This window comes from Ostrinia nubilalis, chromosome 13, assembly GCF_963855985.1.
Source record: "Ostrinia nubilalis chromosome 13, ilOstNubi1.1, whole genome shotgun sequence".
Classification (NCBI taxonomy): domain Eukaryota; kingdom Metazoa; phylum Arthropoda; class Insecta; order Lepidoptera; family Crambidae; genus Ostrinia; species Ostrinia nubilalis.
This window is the reverse complement of record NC_087100.1, coordinates 9139287-9156443: the sequence shown is the minus strand read 5'-3', so window position 1 is coordinate 9156443 and position 17157 is coordinate 9139287. Positions and strand designations below refer to the sequence as shown.

Here is a 17157-nt window from a genome sequence, read left to right as displayed (position 1 = left end):
GATGCTTTTGGTACATACTATCGGTCAATTCTGTACTTTGCGTCTTTGATATTTGGAATACAGCTGTCTCATCTGTAGAATACAGTCAATTTTGTCTGCATTTCACACCTTCGCTAGCTAGGTACGGCTTGGAGTATAGGAAACGGGGCGCCATGGGGGCGGGGCACGCGCGTGCACGCACGAGACTTAGAAAAAATATTTTAAATTTTTAGGTTTTTTTGGCGGGAATATGTAAAATAGATCAAAATAAGACTAAATTTCAGGTAAATTTTTCTGCTCCGCTCCGCACAGCTCCACCTTGGTGGAAACCGGTGGAGTTTGTTATGAAATGGTTGTTTTTGTGCTAAGGACTGGTATACTTTTTGACACTTGTCAATTTTTCTATGCCTTGCGTCTTGTCATTAGTGTCAATGCTGTCTGCTCATCTGAGGACGATCGATGAAGCGGCGAGTAAAATTTTAATTTGTTCAACCGGCACGGCAGTCTTTTTAATTTTATTTTTTAACGAAAAAGCTAAGTTTTAAGCCACAATCATGGTATTAGCCCATGACATTAACGAGGGCAATAGAACGTGTGATGTGCAGATAGTTCAAAATGTTACTTTTGAATCAATGCTGCTAGCACCTAATACTTTGCAGGGATTAAAACAATCCGGTTTTTATAAACCCTCACCAGTTCAACTACACGGCATTCCATTAGGAAAATGTGGATTTGGTGAGATATTTTACATTCATACATGTGTTTTTGGAATACCTACATTCCTACTATTATTAATTTATAAAATATTTTTTTTGCAGATCTATTACTAGAAGCTAAATCTGGAACTGGAAAAACCGCCGTATTTTCTGTTATATCTCTTGAGACATTGGATCTAGGCAAAGGAGTGCAAGTAATAATACTAGCACCAACTAGAGAAATTGCTTTCCAAATATGTGATGTCATCAAACAAATAGGATCCCATTATAAAGGTTTGTTTGTATTATTATATAGCAGTATCAATATTAATTACTTTTACTATTTGCATTTTCTGTTGTATTTACCTACATGGTTGATTATTACATTTTCAAGGTTTGGCTGTTGAGGTTGTGATTGGAGGGCTTCCAGTGGAAGAAGATATCCGCAAATTTGAAAAGAATGTTCATGTAGTTGTGGGCAGCCCTGGAAGGTTACGCCATTTGATTCAATCTAAATACATAGACGTTTCTTCTGTGAGACTTCTAATCCTTGATGAGGCTGATAAATTAATGGAGAAAAGCTTTCAGGCAGATGTAAACTATATTTTTTCAACATTACCTGCCCAAAAACAAGTCATCATGAGTAGTGCTACATATTCTGAATCTACTAAAGAATTTATCACCAAATATATCAAATGTGCTCAACATGTATGCCCAGATATCAGTTGTATACTATTGGGTGTAGAGCAAAAAAAAACTGTTGTAAATTGCAACAGTAATATTGTTAGGCAAACTAAAAATAGATTTCAGGAATTGTTAAAAATATTAACCAAAAAGCAATTTAAACAGTGCCTGATATTTTGTAACTATCAGGCAAGAGTGGCTGAATTACACAAATTACTATCACGACAAAATTGGCCTGTTGAACAATTACGTGGACAGCAAGATCAGACAGATCGTCTTGATGCATTGAAAATATTAAAAGAATATAAGTGTAGAATATTGGTGTCTACTGATTTGGCTGCAAGAGGAATAGATGCTTCAAATGTTGACCTAGTCATTCATTTTGAACCACCTAGTGAATGGCAAACATATTTGCATCGAATAGGCAGAGCAGGTCGTTATGGCTCATATGGTTTGTCTATTGCAATACTTAGTGAAGGCAAAGAAGAAGTTCAATTTGAAAATATGATACAAGCAATAAACCTCAATAATTTAAAAGTCACCAATTTATGGGCAGATGAGTCTGAAAACAGTGCCAGTAATGTAAACCTGCCCCTGTCCCTTACAAAGCAAAACAATTTAACTGCTGGTGAATTGGAAGCGGTGTCCAAAGAAGTATGGGATGATCTGTTATGTCTAAACAGTAATAAAGAAAAATTGGAAGAATTTGATAAATTACGTGAATCATTTGAAGAATCTAAAATTTTTAAAATTGAATCATTCACTGATTTAATTAACTCATTTGAAGAAAATAAAGATGATACTTCTAATACAGATATTTCTCACAATTTGCTAAAAATAATACCCAAAACATCAATAAAACATTTTTATGAATCAGTAAAATCGTTGGTAAATGGTCAGAAGCCTAAACCCAATGAAAAAGATATGTCCAGAATGGAATCAAACAATAATTCATTAGATGTTCTTAATAATGGGAAAAAACAAACATTCAATCCAAGAACAGATAATTTCATTTCAGAAAATAATAATATTAATGCTCTTAATCCATTAGATGATTTTACAAATACTGATGCATGTTCTAGTAAAGATCTTATAGATGCAGGTCTTCCATCCTCATTTGGTACTTCAAAAGGTCGTTACTCTAAGAAAACAAATAGAAAAAAATATATCAAAAACCGTCATATAACGACCGACAATGGCGAAGAATTACAAAGCAAACAATATGAAGTCAAAAATGACCAACAATATAAACAAACAACTGATCGTAAAATTAAGAAAGAATCAACTTATGAACCTCAAGAATCACAGTCTCCAATAATAATCAGAAATAATAATTACGGTAATCATGCATCTAAAAAGAAAGTAAATATAAACATGAAAAAAGTTCAAAGTGACTCAACTAATTCTGATGATAGTGATACATTGCATGAGAATCATTATGTTTATCAGGAAAAGTACACTGAAGATTACAAAAGTTGGTATTATCAGTTAAAAAATAGAGTTAAATTAATTGAAATTGCTCTTTATATTGAAGAATTAAGCAACATGTAATCACATTTTATGCTTTCAATAAAACAAATTAATTACCAAAAAACTGTTTATTTCCCACTCTCACAAATTATTATGTCTAGCAACATTTTTTTTACAAGTACATTGTTTTAATAATTACCATCAGCCTACACTGACTTATCAGGGGGTGTAACAATATGATACTATAAAGTAATTCATGTACCTGTTCGGAATGAACAATACAATGGAAACCAGAACAAAACCTATGCACTAGTACTGTAGTGTAATATAATTAATGTGTGGGATACTCTTTTATACACCCTTTTTTCAGGTCAATTACAAAGTTTATAGCAAACACCTCAAGAGGTATGACATCTTAAATCTGCACTGGGGAGTGTAGAGATAATATGTAAATGACTGACTCAGTGGGGAAGATACTTAACATACAAAGGACACTATAACCTTCTCATCCACTCATAAACTGTCGTGAGACTGATAGCAGATAAAGCACAAAAAAATGTAGGACTGTTCTGTTGCTATCTCTCAGAAGGTAGTATGTCCTTGTCCTGTTTTGAATATATTAAGCAGTTCTACTGTTTTGCCTAGGGGTCTGTCCCATTAATTAAAATTCCAGGACTAGGTTGTTCCAATATGCAAAAAATATTTTTTTATTATTATTCTGTGACGCTAGGCACATAGCACACACCGCCCTCAACCGTAGTATGTAAATAAAAATTATAAAAGACCATAATATAAAACATTAACTAATAAAAATAATGCATCAAATCATGTAAAAATAAGAACACCTCTCTTTTTAAAAGACTAGTCTTATCATGCTAATAACAATAACAAAACTGATTTGATCCTGTGGGTTGAATTCACTTTAGAATTCAATTTGCATAATTTATTTCATTAACATTAATGAAAATAATTTTCTCACCAAGCAAGATGATGCCTCATTGGTATTCAGAGGGAAGGTATTCATCACATCACGTCATATAGGTACATATACCTAATGTAATTTTGCACTGCGTCCAATACGATATATTATTATGATCCGTCAAAATACGGATCTAGGAAAGTAATAAGAGATTAGAGAATATGGTTATCGGAAATCGAACCTAGTGCATAAACTACTACATAAATAGTACTTTGTATAACCACGGTATAACTAAAGTCTGGTCGCCGAGCACGTAGAATTTCGTCCCATGACCCCAAGCTACCCATCCTCGCTCGCACACTCACTGCGGCCGCCCGTCGCAGTCGCGACAGCAATATAATTACGCGCGAGTGATAAGGATGGGTAACTTGGGGTCATTGGACGAAATTCTACGTGCTCGGCGACCAGACTACTTCAAATCATATAATTTTTACAGATTGGGATTGGACGTAGTGCGAAATCGTTCTGTTTAAATCTGGCCTAAATTAGATTGGTTATGATTTAAGTACTTATTAGTTTAAAAGGTTAATATACATACAGCGATGATTCGAATTACATATACATTACTAAAATTATGTACAATATTTATTTTCACACTTTTTCAGCTAGAGACTTGACGATGACTTCGCACATATTCATATACTAATAGACTAGGTATAATCATACACTTAAATTTTGAAATGTTATTTACTATAGACATAAAAACGAAATTGCTCATATCTTTGGTGGTTGTTTTTTCTATGCTACCATGTCCTTTTTTTTGTAGTTAATAAAAGCTGATGCTAAGATGGCGAAGCATGATGCGAGTTTTTCAGCGCAATCAAGAAATTAATCCTTCTTTTCATGTGTCTCTGAAAATAAAACACAATTATTAATTCTGTACTTGAATTCTGTACCTATAGAGGGGAGGGTGTAACGAATCTTGGATTACCCACATTGGCAAACAAGATTTATTTTTCAATATTGAATATGAGAAAATATTTTGTAAATACGCTCACTGTTTTTGCTTCACAGTTATTTTAGAATGAACAGTTTACCTGGAGTCTCTTCTTCTTCTGCGTCCAGTATGTCAGCACAGCAAACAGAATAGCAAATAAGAGACAGGAAACCAAGAGGTAATCCAAATACAAGCGCCGTCAAGACAGGATTCCCTCGCCACATGTTAGTAAGGGTCGTCCTTGCTTCGAAAAATCCGCGATACAATCGAACGGGCCAATTATTTCCACCATAAACCTAAAAAAAAAAGTAAGTTAATTACATCTTCTACCAACAAGTTTTCAGTATTATATTATGTTGTTTGTTTGATATGCTAGGAAACGAGTTGCGTGATTACACTAGTTCTGCACCACGCAACAGGAACCGAGATCATAAATTTAATTTATCTACACAAATCAGTAATTTTTTTCTGAGATTCAGCTTATTTCAAAACTAGCTTTCCGCCTGTGGCTTTGCCCGCGTGAAATTTTGTCTGTCACAGAAAAATTTTATCGCGCGCGTCCCTGTTTCAAAAACCGGGATAAAAACTATCAAAATCAGTTCAGTGGTTTAGGTGTGAAAGCAAGACAGACAGGCAGATAGTTACTTTCGCATTTATAATATTAGTATAGATGAAATTAAAATATTTACAGGAGCAACTTGGTTGTGTATCTGGTCCAAAAACATCACAACTGCTTCTGGTGTCATCAGAACAGGATCATCATCAGGCATGTGATGGTGGCTGGTAGTAGAGTTCAGCACCAATAAATGGGGTACAGTTAGTTCAGTCATAGCAATAGAGTTTGCTAGCTCTGGAGTACCCATCCAACCAAATTGGAAGCGGTGGTGAAGGTCTCTTTTTCTGCTCCTGAAATAAATATCAATTTATTATATTAGTAAAATATTTCATTTTCACCTACATATTGACCTCTATTTTAACAAATCCCAATGCCTACTTAATTATTCCTTCTATCATGTCCTTAAAATCTTGCTCAGTTTGTGTGATTTCGTTTAGTTTGTTTTCTGATACAACTGCAATAACTATGTATTTTTCAGTATCCATTAAATCATTTATGTTTGCTCTAGTAATCTTCGGGAAAAATCCAAACCGCTCAGAGTTAATCCATTTATCCAATGTCACATTTAAGGCTTCCTTGTCCTCCAACAATGCTGAGTTAGCTGTAAAAAAAGTATATAATTATGTATATTTGCATTTGTATTAATTTATTTTTGTATTATAAATTATTTATGTAGAAACAATGGCTGTAATACCTAAGTGCTTACATACCTTCAAAGAAAAATGCATCATCTTCTTTGTAAACAAATATTGCACTTTCATTTGGTGGTTTCAATTCATGTTTCACAACTTCATGTGTCATTGCATAGAACCATGTATGTGGTTGATACTTTTCAGCATGAATTGTAAAGATTTCCTGTATTGCAAAAATCTAAATCAGTAAAGTTTCCCTAATTCCTAATACAAACTAACAAAGCTGGCATTCTTACCCATAATGGACCGTGCTGCTTTCCAATGAATCCAAAGAATATGGGATGATTTTCTTTCAGATATCCTATGCTGTCTGCATGAGATACTTTTTGAACTGCTGGCTGAGACATTCGAAGTGCATAATTCACCATTTCTTCTTTTACTCTATCACCAGTGTACTCGTGTTGGTATGGACCTTTAATGCTGTAATTTTAATGTAATGAATATAATAATAGTAATAGTGTAATATAATAATATTTTTCTATGTTAATATAACTTACAACATGATCGTAGGATAAGCTCGTATCTTAAAATGGGCAGCTACTGCATTGAACCTTGTGCAGTCTACTTTAGCCACTTTGATAGGTGAACTGTACAGTGTTTGTGCCACATGAGCCCACACTGGTTCCAAACGACGACAATGTGCACACCATGGGGCGTAAAACTTGACAAACCAAATACCATCATTACTGATTTCGATAAATTTGTCACTTAATTCTAACACTCTTGATGTTGATACACCACATAAAACTGTAATATAAAAAATGCTAATGTAAATAATGAAGTTTTCATTATCCATGTACCATGATAGATTTTTATGAGTAAACAGTTTCAATGTTATTTAAATGACTAGACTATAGTAGATACGGTAGCAACCTATTACTCAAAAATAACTTTATTAACGAATTTAACTTATTTACCTGCTAATATGAATAAACACTTTTCAATTATTTTATTCATTATTCCCGTACAACTTAATTTAACAATGCGTATGTATTCAAATTCAAAATTCAAATTCAAATCTTTATTGCGTACTAAGTGACAATTATTGTAATGGTGGAAATTACATACACATGGGCTTAAGACTTAGTGACCTAGGAGGTATTGCAGAACCTCTGGATTAATTTTAATACTTGCAGCATTTAATTATTTTATTGAAAATATAAAAATCGATACAAATAAACACCCTCTGCGGCATTTATCTCTATTCTAATAATTTTGCTATTTTACCGATCGAATCACAGATCATCAATGACTGACAGATACCGGCTGTGGCAGTTAGTAATTGAGCCAAAATAGACATAAGAACCAACTAGAGGCGGCCGAGCAAGAGTAGAAAGTTAGAATATGCACTGAAGGAGGCATTCATAGAATATACTATGAATAAAATAAATTCCGCCCATATGCATTTATTTTATTTATTTTTTGTTTGTACATAGTTTTATTTGTGATTTAATAATGTGTAAAAAATTTTGATATTTTGACTAATTCACTATACGGGGTAGAAGTACCTTTGTGGGGTAGACAACTTACAAAACACGACAGCCTACCTCCTAGCTAGACAGTTACAGTGCGACATAAAAGAGTAGAATTTAATGAGGTCACCACTGTCGTTCACATAGCAACCCTAATAGCGCGACTAGATTGATGATTGATTTTTTTTAGTGCGTATTTAGGGCCATTCGTTTATTACGTAAGATTGTTTTCATTAGTTTTTGACGGTTGAAGGGCATTTAATCCTGCATTAAATAACACCAAATTCATATGTTTTAGACAAACCGTTCTCGTGCAAATGTTCGGCAAAGTAGAAAATATGTGTATAATTAATGACCATCTCCACGTCCAATAGCTCGTCACCCGTAGGCTCCCAAGCCTTGTAAAGGGTCGCCTTAACCAGCGTATCCCTGTCAAGGATCACGAGTTGGATTCGCTTATCCTTGTTCGTCCCAGCCGTTCCTTATCTCCGGTTGCTGCACCTCTTCCTGGCACTGTCCTGAACGACTCTGTGTTACCTAATGTGGCTGCCCCTCTTCCTTGTATCCTCCTGTACGATTGCGTTGCTTAGCCATATGCCTGGTCCAAGGTTCGACGCCACAAAATGAACTTCGTACGCGTGAAAATAGTTTAAATACTATTTTCCTTGCTTGCAACATTTTTCTTTACTGCTTCGCCTCTATTAGTCGTAGAGTGATTGTATATATTATATAGCCTTCCTCAATTTATGAGCTATTCAACACAAAAATAATTATTTCAATCAAACTAGTGATTCTTGAGATAAGCGCGTTTAAACAAACAAACAAAAAACTCTTCAGCGTTTTAATATCATACATCTTTTGTCTTCTGTGATGTCCATGGCAATAAATGTTTCTTTCTTTCTTTCTTTCTAATATGAACTTGTTGTTGTTGATTTTTGGCGTCGAACCTTAGACCAGGCATACGGCTAGGCAACGTAGTCGTGCAGGAGGATACAAGGAAAAGGGGCAGCCACAGTAGGTAACACAGAGTAGTTCAGGTGAGTGCCAGGAAGAGGTGCTGCAACCGCAGTTAAGGAATGGCTGGGACGAATAAGGATAGGCGCATACTTATCTATAATGAAACAGAAAAGAAAGCCCTTGTCTTCGATACACACAGCGTATGAAAATCTTCGCTTGTGTTGTTGATAATCTCAACGGCTCAACTCTCGTTGAGCGACCTATCCTATGACTCGTCTAGATGAATATTGGGATAAAATTACTTGATTCCAATCATTTATTAAAAATTAAAACCATAGTCATTCATCACTTTAAAAAAAAAATTACTGACAATTTGACAATTTGATGAAAAAATGCCGATTTTGATTTGTATGCCGTTATAACCTCAACAAACCTCGCATATTGGAAAGTTACTGCGGTATTTAGCCATTTTAAACTTTCACTTACTACAACGTCATCGTAACTGCTTTCCATGACGCTACAACTGCTACGCGGCATACGTAATTCATTTGCAATTCGTTTTGAAAATCGTACACATTTCAGTCGCCATTGCAGGTTCTTACGTAGCCAATACCGTTATTCGGAGTGGGGGTCTCGAGGAGCGAGAGGGGCACGTATCAGCGGCACGATTGCAACGCGAGTTCACTCTGTCACTCGGTCATTACGGTATTTCTCTGTTGTGCGTCCCACATTTACGATCGTGAAAGAAAAAGTGACAATGCCCGAAAACAAACCATTTCAGCGACTTCCTAAAAATGTTATACCTAAACATTACGATTTAGAATTAACACCGAACCTGGAGAAATTAACGTTCACAGGAAAGACAGCAGTGAAAGTATCGGTAAGAGGAAATTTCATCACATCGCCGTTGCAAATATGTTGTTCCCATGTGCCGCGTTTATAGTCGCCTTCACTTTCAGATCGTGAATTCTACTAAAGAGATAGTGCTGAATAGTTTGGATTTGGAGTTGAAGAGCGTCAAACTCCAATATAACGATGGTGGATCGGATTCAACGCTCAGCCCGGTGGAAGTGCGTCTGAACGCTGCTGATGAGACGGCGTGTATAGTGTTCGACAAACCGCTTCCGGAGGGCGAGGCAATGCTGTTTTGCGAATTTAACGGCGAGATCAACGACAAGATGAAAGGATTATACCGCAGCAAGTACTTGACTCCGGCCGGCGAAGAGCGCTACGCCGCCGTCACTCAGTTCGAAGCAACAGATGCCCGTCGATGCTTCCCGTGCTGGGACGAGCCTGCCATCAAGGCCACGTTTGACATCTCACTCGACGTCCCAGCTGATCGCGTTGCTCTTTCAAACATGCCTGTCAGAGAGGAAAGGATTGAGGGTGGTAAAAAGTTCCTTCGTTTTGATACCACTCCTGTGATGTCGACCTACCTTGTGGCCGTGGTGGTCGGCGAATATGATTATGTAGAGAAAAAATCCAGAGATGGCGTGCTTGTACGTGTTTACACTCCTGTTGGCAAAAGTAAACAAGGCATGTTTGCCCTAGAAGTTGCAGCAAGGGTGCTGCCGTACTATAAAGAGTACTTTGATATTGCTTATCCACTGCCTAAGATTGATTTAATAGCCATAGCTGATTTCTCTGCTGGAGCAATGGAGAACTGGGGTCTTGTGACCTACAGGGAGACCTGCCTTCTGGTGGATGAAGAGCACACCTCTGCTGTGAGGAGGCAGTGGATAGCCCTCGTTGTAGGCCATGAGTTGGCTCATCAGTGGTTTGGCAACCTGGTCACCATGGAGTGGTGGACACATCTCTGGTTGAATGAAGGATATGCTTCTTTTGTGGAGTTCCTCTGTGTTAACCATCTGTTCCCTGAGTATGACATTTGGACACAATTTGTCACTGAAACATACATTAGGTATGTATTTTTATATTTTACTATATTCAAACATAGGTATTTAATTAGATTAAACAAGGAAGTCTTGTGATTAAAATAATTTTTTTCTTCTTGGTAAACAAATATGTGATATTTTCAGGGCATTGGAATTGGATTGTTTGAAAAATTCTCATCCTATAGAGGTGCCTGTGGGACACCCATCAGAAATTGATGAAATCTTTGATGACATATCATATAACAAAGGAGCTTCTGTGATTCGTATGCTGCATAGATACATTGGTGATGATGACTTCCGAAAGGGAATGAATATCTATCTGACAAGACATCAGGTAATAATCTCAAGCATTTTAAAAATAACACATTTATGTTGTCACTCATACAGTCAATTTAGTTCCTAAAATCTAGTCTGGTCCACACTAGTCCACATACCAACTGTGGCAGTGCAAGAACTTGATCTGGTTTCTTCAGAGGCCTTTTTTTAACCAAGCCCATATTATTTGAGCTATGGGTTCAATACCTTCTTTACTCACAACTCTATTTGAAGAAGAAGCTGGATAAGGTCTTATACTAATAACTTTTAAAAATATACCCATATTTTTTTTATACTTTTAGTACAAGAACACCTTCACAGAAGACTTGTGGGCTGCCTTGGAGGAAGCTTCAAATAAGCCAGTTGGAGCTGTTATGTCAACTTGGACTAAACAGATGGGTTTTCCTATGGTGCAGGTTTGTAAAAATAGTAATCAAAGGATGAAAGGTGATTTGTAAAGACTTGGTATTCTCTTATTAATTAATGTTGCTTGGTCTTCAAAATATAAATAAATAATTACCATAATTTACAATGTATACATTGTAAATTATGATGAATGTTTGTTATTTTGCTACTAATACTTTAGCAATATTATGATTTATACAAATAGTAGTGTATGTATCACTGTTACAATTATAGAAGTTCCATGTAGGTATTGTGCGATAAATAACACATTTATCAGTGCAAACATTCAGGGAGTGACAAGTGCCAAGTACACACAATAGGACATAGAAATGTGATAATACCTATATAAATGAACAATGGATTTGTTTGAAAGTCACATTGAATCATCCATTGTTCAACAATTAAAGAATTATATGAATGTTGGGCAACAAAAGAAAATATTTTATTGTATGTTAATGACCTGAATGAGACATTCTTGGTGTAGGAACTATGCCAAAATACTAATATTTTGAGTTATTTTTAGGTGAGCTCGGAACAAAGAGGACCAGACCGCGTCCTCACGCTGACTCAGCAAAAGTTCTGCGCCGACGGCAGTTTGGGCGACGATACCCTTTGGATGGTGCCAATAACAATATCTACTCAGGAACAACCTTCAAAGGTAAACAAATCGATTTGTTTTCAAATGCAAGGATATATTCAAGGTCACATAATCTGTTTTTAATCACTTAAGTTCTTGATACTGCTTATCAGTGTATCAATATCAAACAATATGACATTGACCCATTTCTATTTAATATTTAATCTAGATTGATTACTTTCTGATCATCTTACTAATGGATAGAGCTTAAAGATTGTTTTGTATTATAAACAGTTGCAACAAAAATTGTTGGATGAAAAATGTTCAGCTGAAGATTGTGATTGTGACATTCATAGTGCATGGAAGGAGTCTGCCACTTTAATACAGTTGCAAGATGGACACAGTTTGAATGTAAAGATTAATTTGATGTAATAATATTATGTTGATTTATACAAATTAATTGTAGACTCCTTTTTACATTATTATTTCTGTCATAACATATTGTCTTGTACTAAGAATGATGCTCAGAATTATCTCATGCATTTTTAATTGATTTTATTTTACTTTTCCTAGGTGGCATTGTCAACAGTTTTAGAGCAGAGAACTCAAGAAGTTGTCTTAGAAAATGTTGCTGAATCTTCATGGGTCAAACTCAACCCTGGCACTGTAAGTCTCTTTAAAATAATCACTCTTTATCACGTATCTGTTGGTTTATGAAGTTACTTTTGTAGTTGTATTATCTTTAATAGAAATAGCAATAATAAATTTCAAAGTGTATCTTATTCTAGATAGTTATAAATGTTTTAGATAGCTCATTGACAACATGTTTTTGACGTTTTTAAATGTTGATCATTTAAATTAATTAATGACCTATTGATTTGTGTCAAATGCTCTGTGGAATTTAGTAAAAAACGAATTTAAATGCATATTTACACACATAGTATGTGAATTTTCACATAAATTCAAGACATCCACAATGTATTTATTAGACGATTTCTAAATAATAAAACCATTCAAGACAGTATATTCTCATGTAAGTGTTACAATGGTATTACCCATTTTCTATAAAGATTTATCTGCCTTGACACTTGGTTGAAAGTTTAAAAGAAATAGAGAAAGTTAATTGAACACTGCTTTGCCTGAGCATCCTATGGTTCATCAACATAACTACTTCCACAATAATTCTTTAAAAGTTTAAGTGATGGTCAAACTTGCAAATCCCATTAAGTTGTTTAGCAGATTGAAAGTAACTAGGAAGTTAAAACACATTGAACATGTGAATATACTTAGTTTACGTCGAATTGTTAAAACCGTTGTATGTAGTTGTAGATGTAATGTATTACCAGATTAAATACAAATGAGTAGGTTATCTTAATAGAAACGCACCGGGCGCGGTTTGTATGTGAGCGCGCCAATACGTATGCGGCGCGCACGCACACACTGACAAAATTTACCGTGGATTATCGGGGAGTTGCGCCGAATCTTGTCAGTGTGTGCGTGCGCGCCGCATACGTATTGGCGCGCTCACATACGCTCCGTGCGTTTATATGAAGATAACCTACTCATTTGTATTTACTCTGGTATTACCTAAAGATAGGTAAGGTGTTATCTACAGTTAGAATTATTGCAATGTAGACCTTGAAACAGTGTTTAACTAAAATAAAATAAGATCAAATGTTGCGGTGCAGCTATTACAAATGTGATAGTATTCATTCAGGAGTTATTTATGAAAAAACATAAGTAAATACGAGTATTATGTATATTTGGCAAAAAAAAATAGATTGCCTTTAGTAGGACTTAAACCGCCCTCGTTACACGATTTTACAAGTGAAAATCATTTATAAATGAAAGAGTTTCATTAACTAATGTAACGTCGTCGTGGGAAAAATCTAGAATAATAATAATATTAATATTCTTCTAGGGCGTTTTCAATATCGTGCGGATTTCCACACGCACGTAGGATTGCCCCGCATGCGTGACACCCGCACCAAGTGTCTTTTTTCATACAAGTATTTAATATAATGCGTGGAATACGCACGCGAGGGGTGAGGGGACGCGGGGCAATCTCACGTCCGTGATGAAATCCGCACGATATTAATCATAATACTCCTTTTGCTTTGCCGTAGTCGGGTAAAAACACCCTTAGCACACAAGCCCGGTTTTCACGTGTATTTCTACGTTTGTGACAGATAGATATATATGTATACAGATAGCAATTCACAAAGTCGCAGGTAAAAGCTTGATGTATCCCGCGTCCGCCATGCAATCCGCACGATATTAACACCCTTATAAAACATGTTTCCTAGGTGGGGTACTACCGCACGCGGTACCCGGCGTCGATGCTGGCGCAGCTGGTGACGGCGGTGCGCGACGGCTCGCTGCCGCCGCTCGACCGCCTCGGGCTGCTCGACGACTGCTTCGCGCTCGTGCAGGCCGGACACACGCACACGGCCGAGGTGAGTCGCGGGAATAATGCCTTAATCCTCTGTAAGGCTGAAAAATTTCGTTGACTTTCAACCTTATGATAAGTGAATTACGCCCTATTCACAAACAATGCTTGCTTAAATAAAGCAAATCGAACGCATAGCGTTGAATAGAGCTTTGTGATCAGTTCGTGTCACCCTGTGCGTCCACGCACACTGTAAGACCTCATAGTGATGTTTGTGAATACGGGCGTAAGATGCAAATCATGGCAGCAATATAGTCGCCAGAGCCTTATAAAAAGTTAAGGCATGTATCGACATTGCAAAGCTGCTTATGAGTTTGCTCTTTTCGAGTAGCCTCGCTAATAGCCGTGCAATCTTGATACACATCTTTACAACTGCTGTTAAAAATCTACTGATCATAGTGCGATTTAGATTCGATTGAGAAAGCAGTACCTACTCAGCACTTCAATATGATACAGCGTGTATTTCCCTCACACAGATATTTGCCGCCATAGCCTCTGAAGCTTTGTTTCCTGTGCAAAAAAGCAAGAGTTTGAATTAGTCCGTCGATTAACTTATCAAAAAATACTCGATACGTATTTTTCATTTTTTCAGACTAATGTAAATTGAAAGAAATAAAGCGCTTCAAAGTTCAAAAGAAAAGTTCCGTGACGTCAATGCGTGCATAAAAGCGTAGGACTTTGTGACGTCACGCGGAACTTCAACGTATTTACAATACTACTAATTCGTAATTACTTGTTTGATTGTCAAATAAAAATACACGTGTCCAATATTTTTTGATAATGTAATTGACGGACCAAAAGTTTTTTTTTTAGGAAACTAGCCTATTCCGCTTATTCTTTCCAGTCCCTGAAACTCATAGAGGCGTTCAGCGACGAGACGAACTTCACGGTGTGGTCGTCGATATCGAACTGTCTGTCCAAGCTGAGCGCTCTGTTCTCGCACACGGCGCTGGATAAGCCGCTCAAGAACTACGGCCGCAAGCTGTTCGCCGGCGTCACGCGGCGCCTGCGCTGGGACGCCGAGGAGAAGGAGAGCCACCTCGACACGCTGCTCCGGAGCCTCGTGCTCAACAAGATGATCAGCTTTGAGGACCCGGACACTATCAAAGAGGCTAAGAATCGGTGAGAAACCTTTATTTTGATACATTCTGAAAACCTTTCCTTAGATAGGATAGACTATAAAAACTGATTGTCCATTTTTGCCATGTTGGAAATTATTTAGTTGAACGATGGTGGCGCCTCCCTGTCAATGAGTTTGGTGGGACAGTTCAGTGTAGTTCATTATGATAATGTGTCAATTTTACTTTTTTATTATTATTTTTCATTGTTGGTCAAAATCCTCTCGTCTCTATGGGTACTCAAAACTATAGTTCTCTACAGCTTAATTCAGTCAGTGCCTGAGGTATGGTAGCCCGCACGGGAGGGTGTTTTTGAGTCGCCAAACGTCAACGAGACTTCAGATTTGATTTGTACGTCTTAATATGGCCACCCCTCCCGTGCCGCTCCCGTACCTTAAGCACTGACTGAGTTACCTAACCTACTCTAAGGGTCAGGGCAAGATTCAGAAAGAGATCTAATGACGTGCAATCGTTTGCGCAGTTTCGAGAAGCACATATCGGGCGCGTGCACGCTGCCGGCCGACCTGCGCTCGGCGTGCTACCGCGCCGTGCTGGCCGACGCCGACGCCGCCACCTTCGAGCGCTTCCTGGCGCTCTACCGCGCCGCCGACCTGCACGAGGAGAAGGACCGCATCAGCCGCGCGCTCGGCGCCGTGCGCGACCCCGCGCTGCTCACCCGCGTGCTCGACTTCGCGCTCTCCGTGAGTACCGCCGCGTGTGTACACACGCGCTCGAGCCTGGCCTCCGCTCGCCGCCTGCACGAGGAGAAGGACCGCATCAGCCGCGCGCTCGGCGCCGTGCGCGACCCCGCGCTGCTCACCCGCGTGCTCGACTTCGCGCTCTCCGTGAGTACCGCCGCGTGTGTACACACGCGCTCGAGCCTGGCCTCCGCTCGCCGCCTGCACGAGGAGAAGGACCGCATCAGCCGCGCGCTCGGCGCCGTGCGCGACCCCGCGCTGCTCACCCGCGTGCTCGACTTCGCGCTCTCCGTGAGTACCGCCGCGTGTGTACACACGCGCTCGAGCCTGGCCTCCGCTCGCCGCCTGCACGAGGAGAAGGACCGCATCAGCCGCGCGCTCGGCGCCGTGCGCGACCCCGCGCTGCTCACCCGCGTGCTCGACTTCGCGCTCTCCGTGAGTACCGCCGCGTGTGTACACACGCGCTCGAGCCTGGCCTCCGCTCGCCGCCTGCACGAGGAGAAGGACCGCATCAGCCGCGCGCTCGGCGCCGTGCGCGACCCCGCGCTGCTCACCCGCGTGCTCGACTTCGCGCTCTCCGTGAGTACCGCCGCGTGTGTACACACGCGCTCGAGCCTGGCCTCCGCTCGCCGCCTGCACGAGGAGAAGGACCGCATCAGCCGCGCGCTCGGCGCCGTGCGCGACCCCGCGCTGCTCACCCGCGTGCTCGACTTCGCGCTCTCCGTGAGTACCGCCGCGTGTGTACACACGCGCTCGAGCCTGGCCTCCGCTCGCCGCCTGCACGAGGAGAAGGACCGCATCAGCCGCGCGCTCGGCGCCGTGCGCGACCCCGCGCTGCTCACCCGCGTGCTCGACTTCGCGCTCTCCGTGAGTACCGCCGCGTGTGTACACACGCGCTCGAGCCTGGCCTCCGCTCGCCGCCTGCACGAGGAGAAGGACCGCATCAGCCGCGCGCTCGGCGCCGTGCGCGACCCCGCGCTGCTCACCCGCGTGCTCGACTTCGCGCTCTCTGTGAGTACATTACTGGGGTGCTGCGAGCTAGAGATGAGCCGCGAAGCCCGCTAGTGCCAATTGATAAATAGATTTAATCCATCATAGCCGACCGGTGAAGAGGTCGGACTGGCTGACATGACACCCGAGGAACGCGGGATCGCACCCCGCCGCCGCTCGACTGTTGTGGGGAGCCCACTCGTAACACAAGCTTACCACAAGAGGTTAA

The 17157-nt window shown here is 39.5% G+C and overlaps 3 protein-coding genes and 1 long non-coding RNA gene across 6 annotated transcripts in view; 2 read left to right on the top strand and 2 right to left on the bottom strand.

Annotated features, from left to right (window-relative positions):
• The first annotated feature begins 416 nt into the window (after positions 1–416).
• Positions 417–3994, top strand: LOC135077606 (uncharacterized). The gene is made up of 3 exons (XR_010258483.1): positions 417–714; positions 798–968; positions 1069–3994. It is a non-coding gene; the product is annotated as an uncharacterized LOC135077606 (long non-coding RNA).
• Positions 2942–7281, bottom strand: LOC135077604 (protein disulfide-isomerase TMX3-like). The gene is made up of 8 exons (XM_063972157.1): positions 6970–7281; positions 6550–6799; positions 6289–6472; positions 6071–6215; positions 5739–5961; positions 5434–5650; positions 4845–5040; positions 2942–4658 (listed from the first exon to the last, which is right to left on the bottom strand). The coding sequence occupies exons 1-8, from the start codon at positions 7007–7009 to the stop codon at positions 4636–4638; spliced, it is 1278 nt and encodes a 425-aa protein (XP_063828227.1). The 5' UTR covers positions 7010–7281; the 3' UTR covers positions 2942–4635.
• Positions 7282–8858: 1577 nt separating this feature from the next.
• LOC135077603 (puromycin-sensitive aminopeptidase) overlaps positions 8859–17157 on the top strand; it is a 16652-nt gene continuing 8353 nt past the window's right edge. The window contains exons 1-10 of one of the 3 annotated variants that reach the window (XM_063972156.1): positions 8859–8938; positions 9076–9361; positions 9441–10402; positions 10521–10710; positions 10994–11107; positions 11620–11754; positions 12247–12339; positions 13980–14129; positions 14967–15244; positions 15722–16805. In XM_063972156.1, the coding sequence (XP_063828226.1) occupies positions 9239–9361; positions 9441–10402; positions 10521–10710; positions 10994–11107; positions 11620–11754; positions 12247–12339; positions 13980–14129; positions 14967–15244; positions 15722–16805 (3129 nt within the window). In that variant the 5' untranslated portion in view covers positions 8859–8938; positions 9076–9238. Of the gene's footprint in view, positions 9362–9440; positions 10403–10520; positions 10711–10993; positions 11108–11619; positions 11755–12246; positions 12340–13979; positions 14130–14966; positions 15245–15721; positions 16806–17157 lie in introns of all 3 variants that reach the window. The other 2 variants (XM_063972155.1, XM_063972154.1) reach the window with 2 other exon arrangements.
• The window catches only part of LOC135077605 (F-box/LRR-repeat protein 16), a 25248-nt gene continuing 22191 nt past the window's right edge, over positions 14101–17157 (bottom strand). Inside the window, exon 7 of the mRNA XM_063972159.1 lies at positions 14101–14166. The gene's annotated coding sequence lies outside the window, so the exon portion shown is untranslated. The remainder of the gene's footprint in view (positions 14167–17157) is intronic.

Excerpts from the sequence above, each read along its gene's own strand:
- LOC135077604 (XM_063972157.1), bottom strand. The coding sequence starts at position 7,009 with ATGAATAAAATAATTGAAAAGTGTTTATTCATATTAGCAG. Across the intron at positions 5,962-6,070 it reads TGATGCATTTTTCTTTGAAG|CTAACTCAGCATTGTTGGAG; the intron begins GTATGTAAGCAC and ends CTTTTTTTACAG. Across the intron at positions 5,041-5,433 it reads TACACAACCAAGTTGCTCCT|GTTTATGGTGGAAATAATTG; the intron begins GTAAATATTTTA and ends TTTTTTTTTTAG.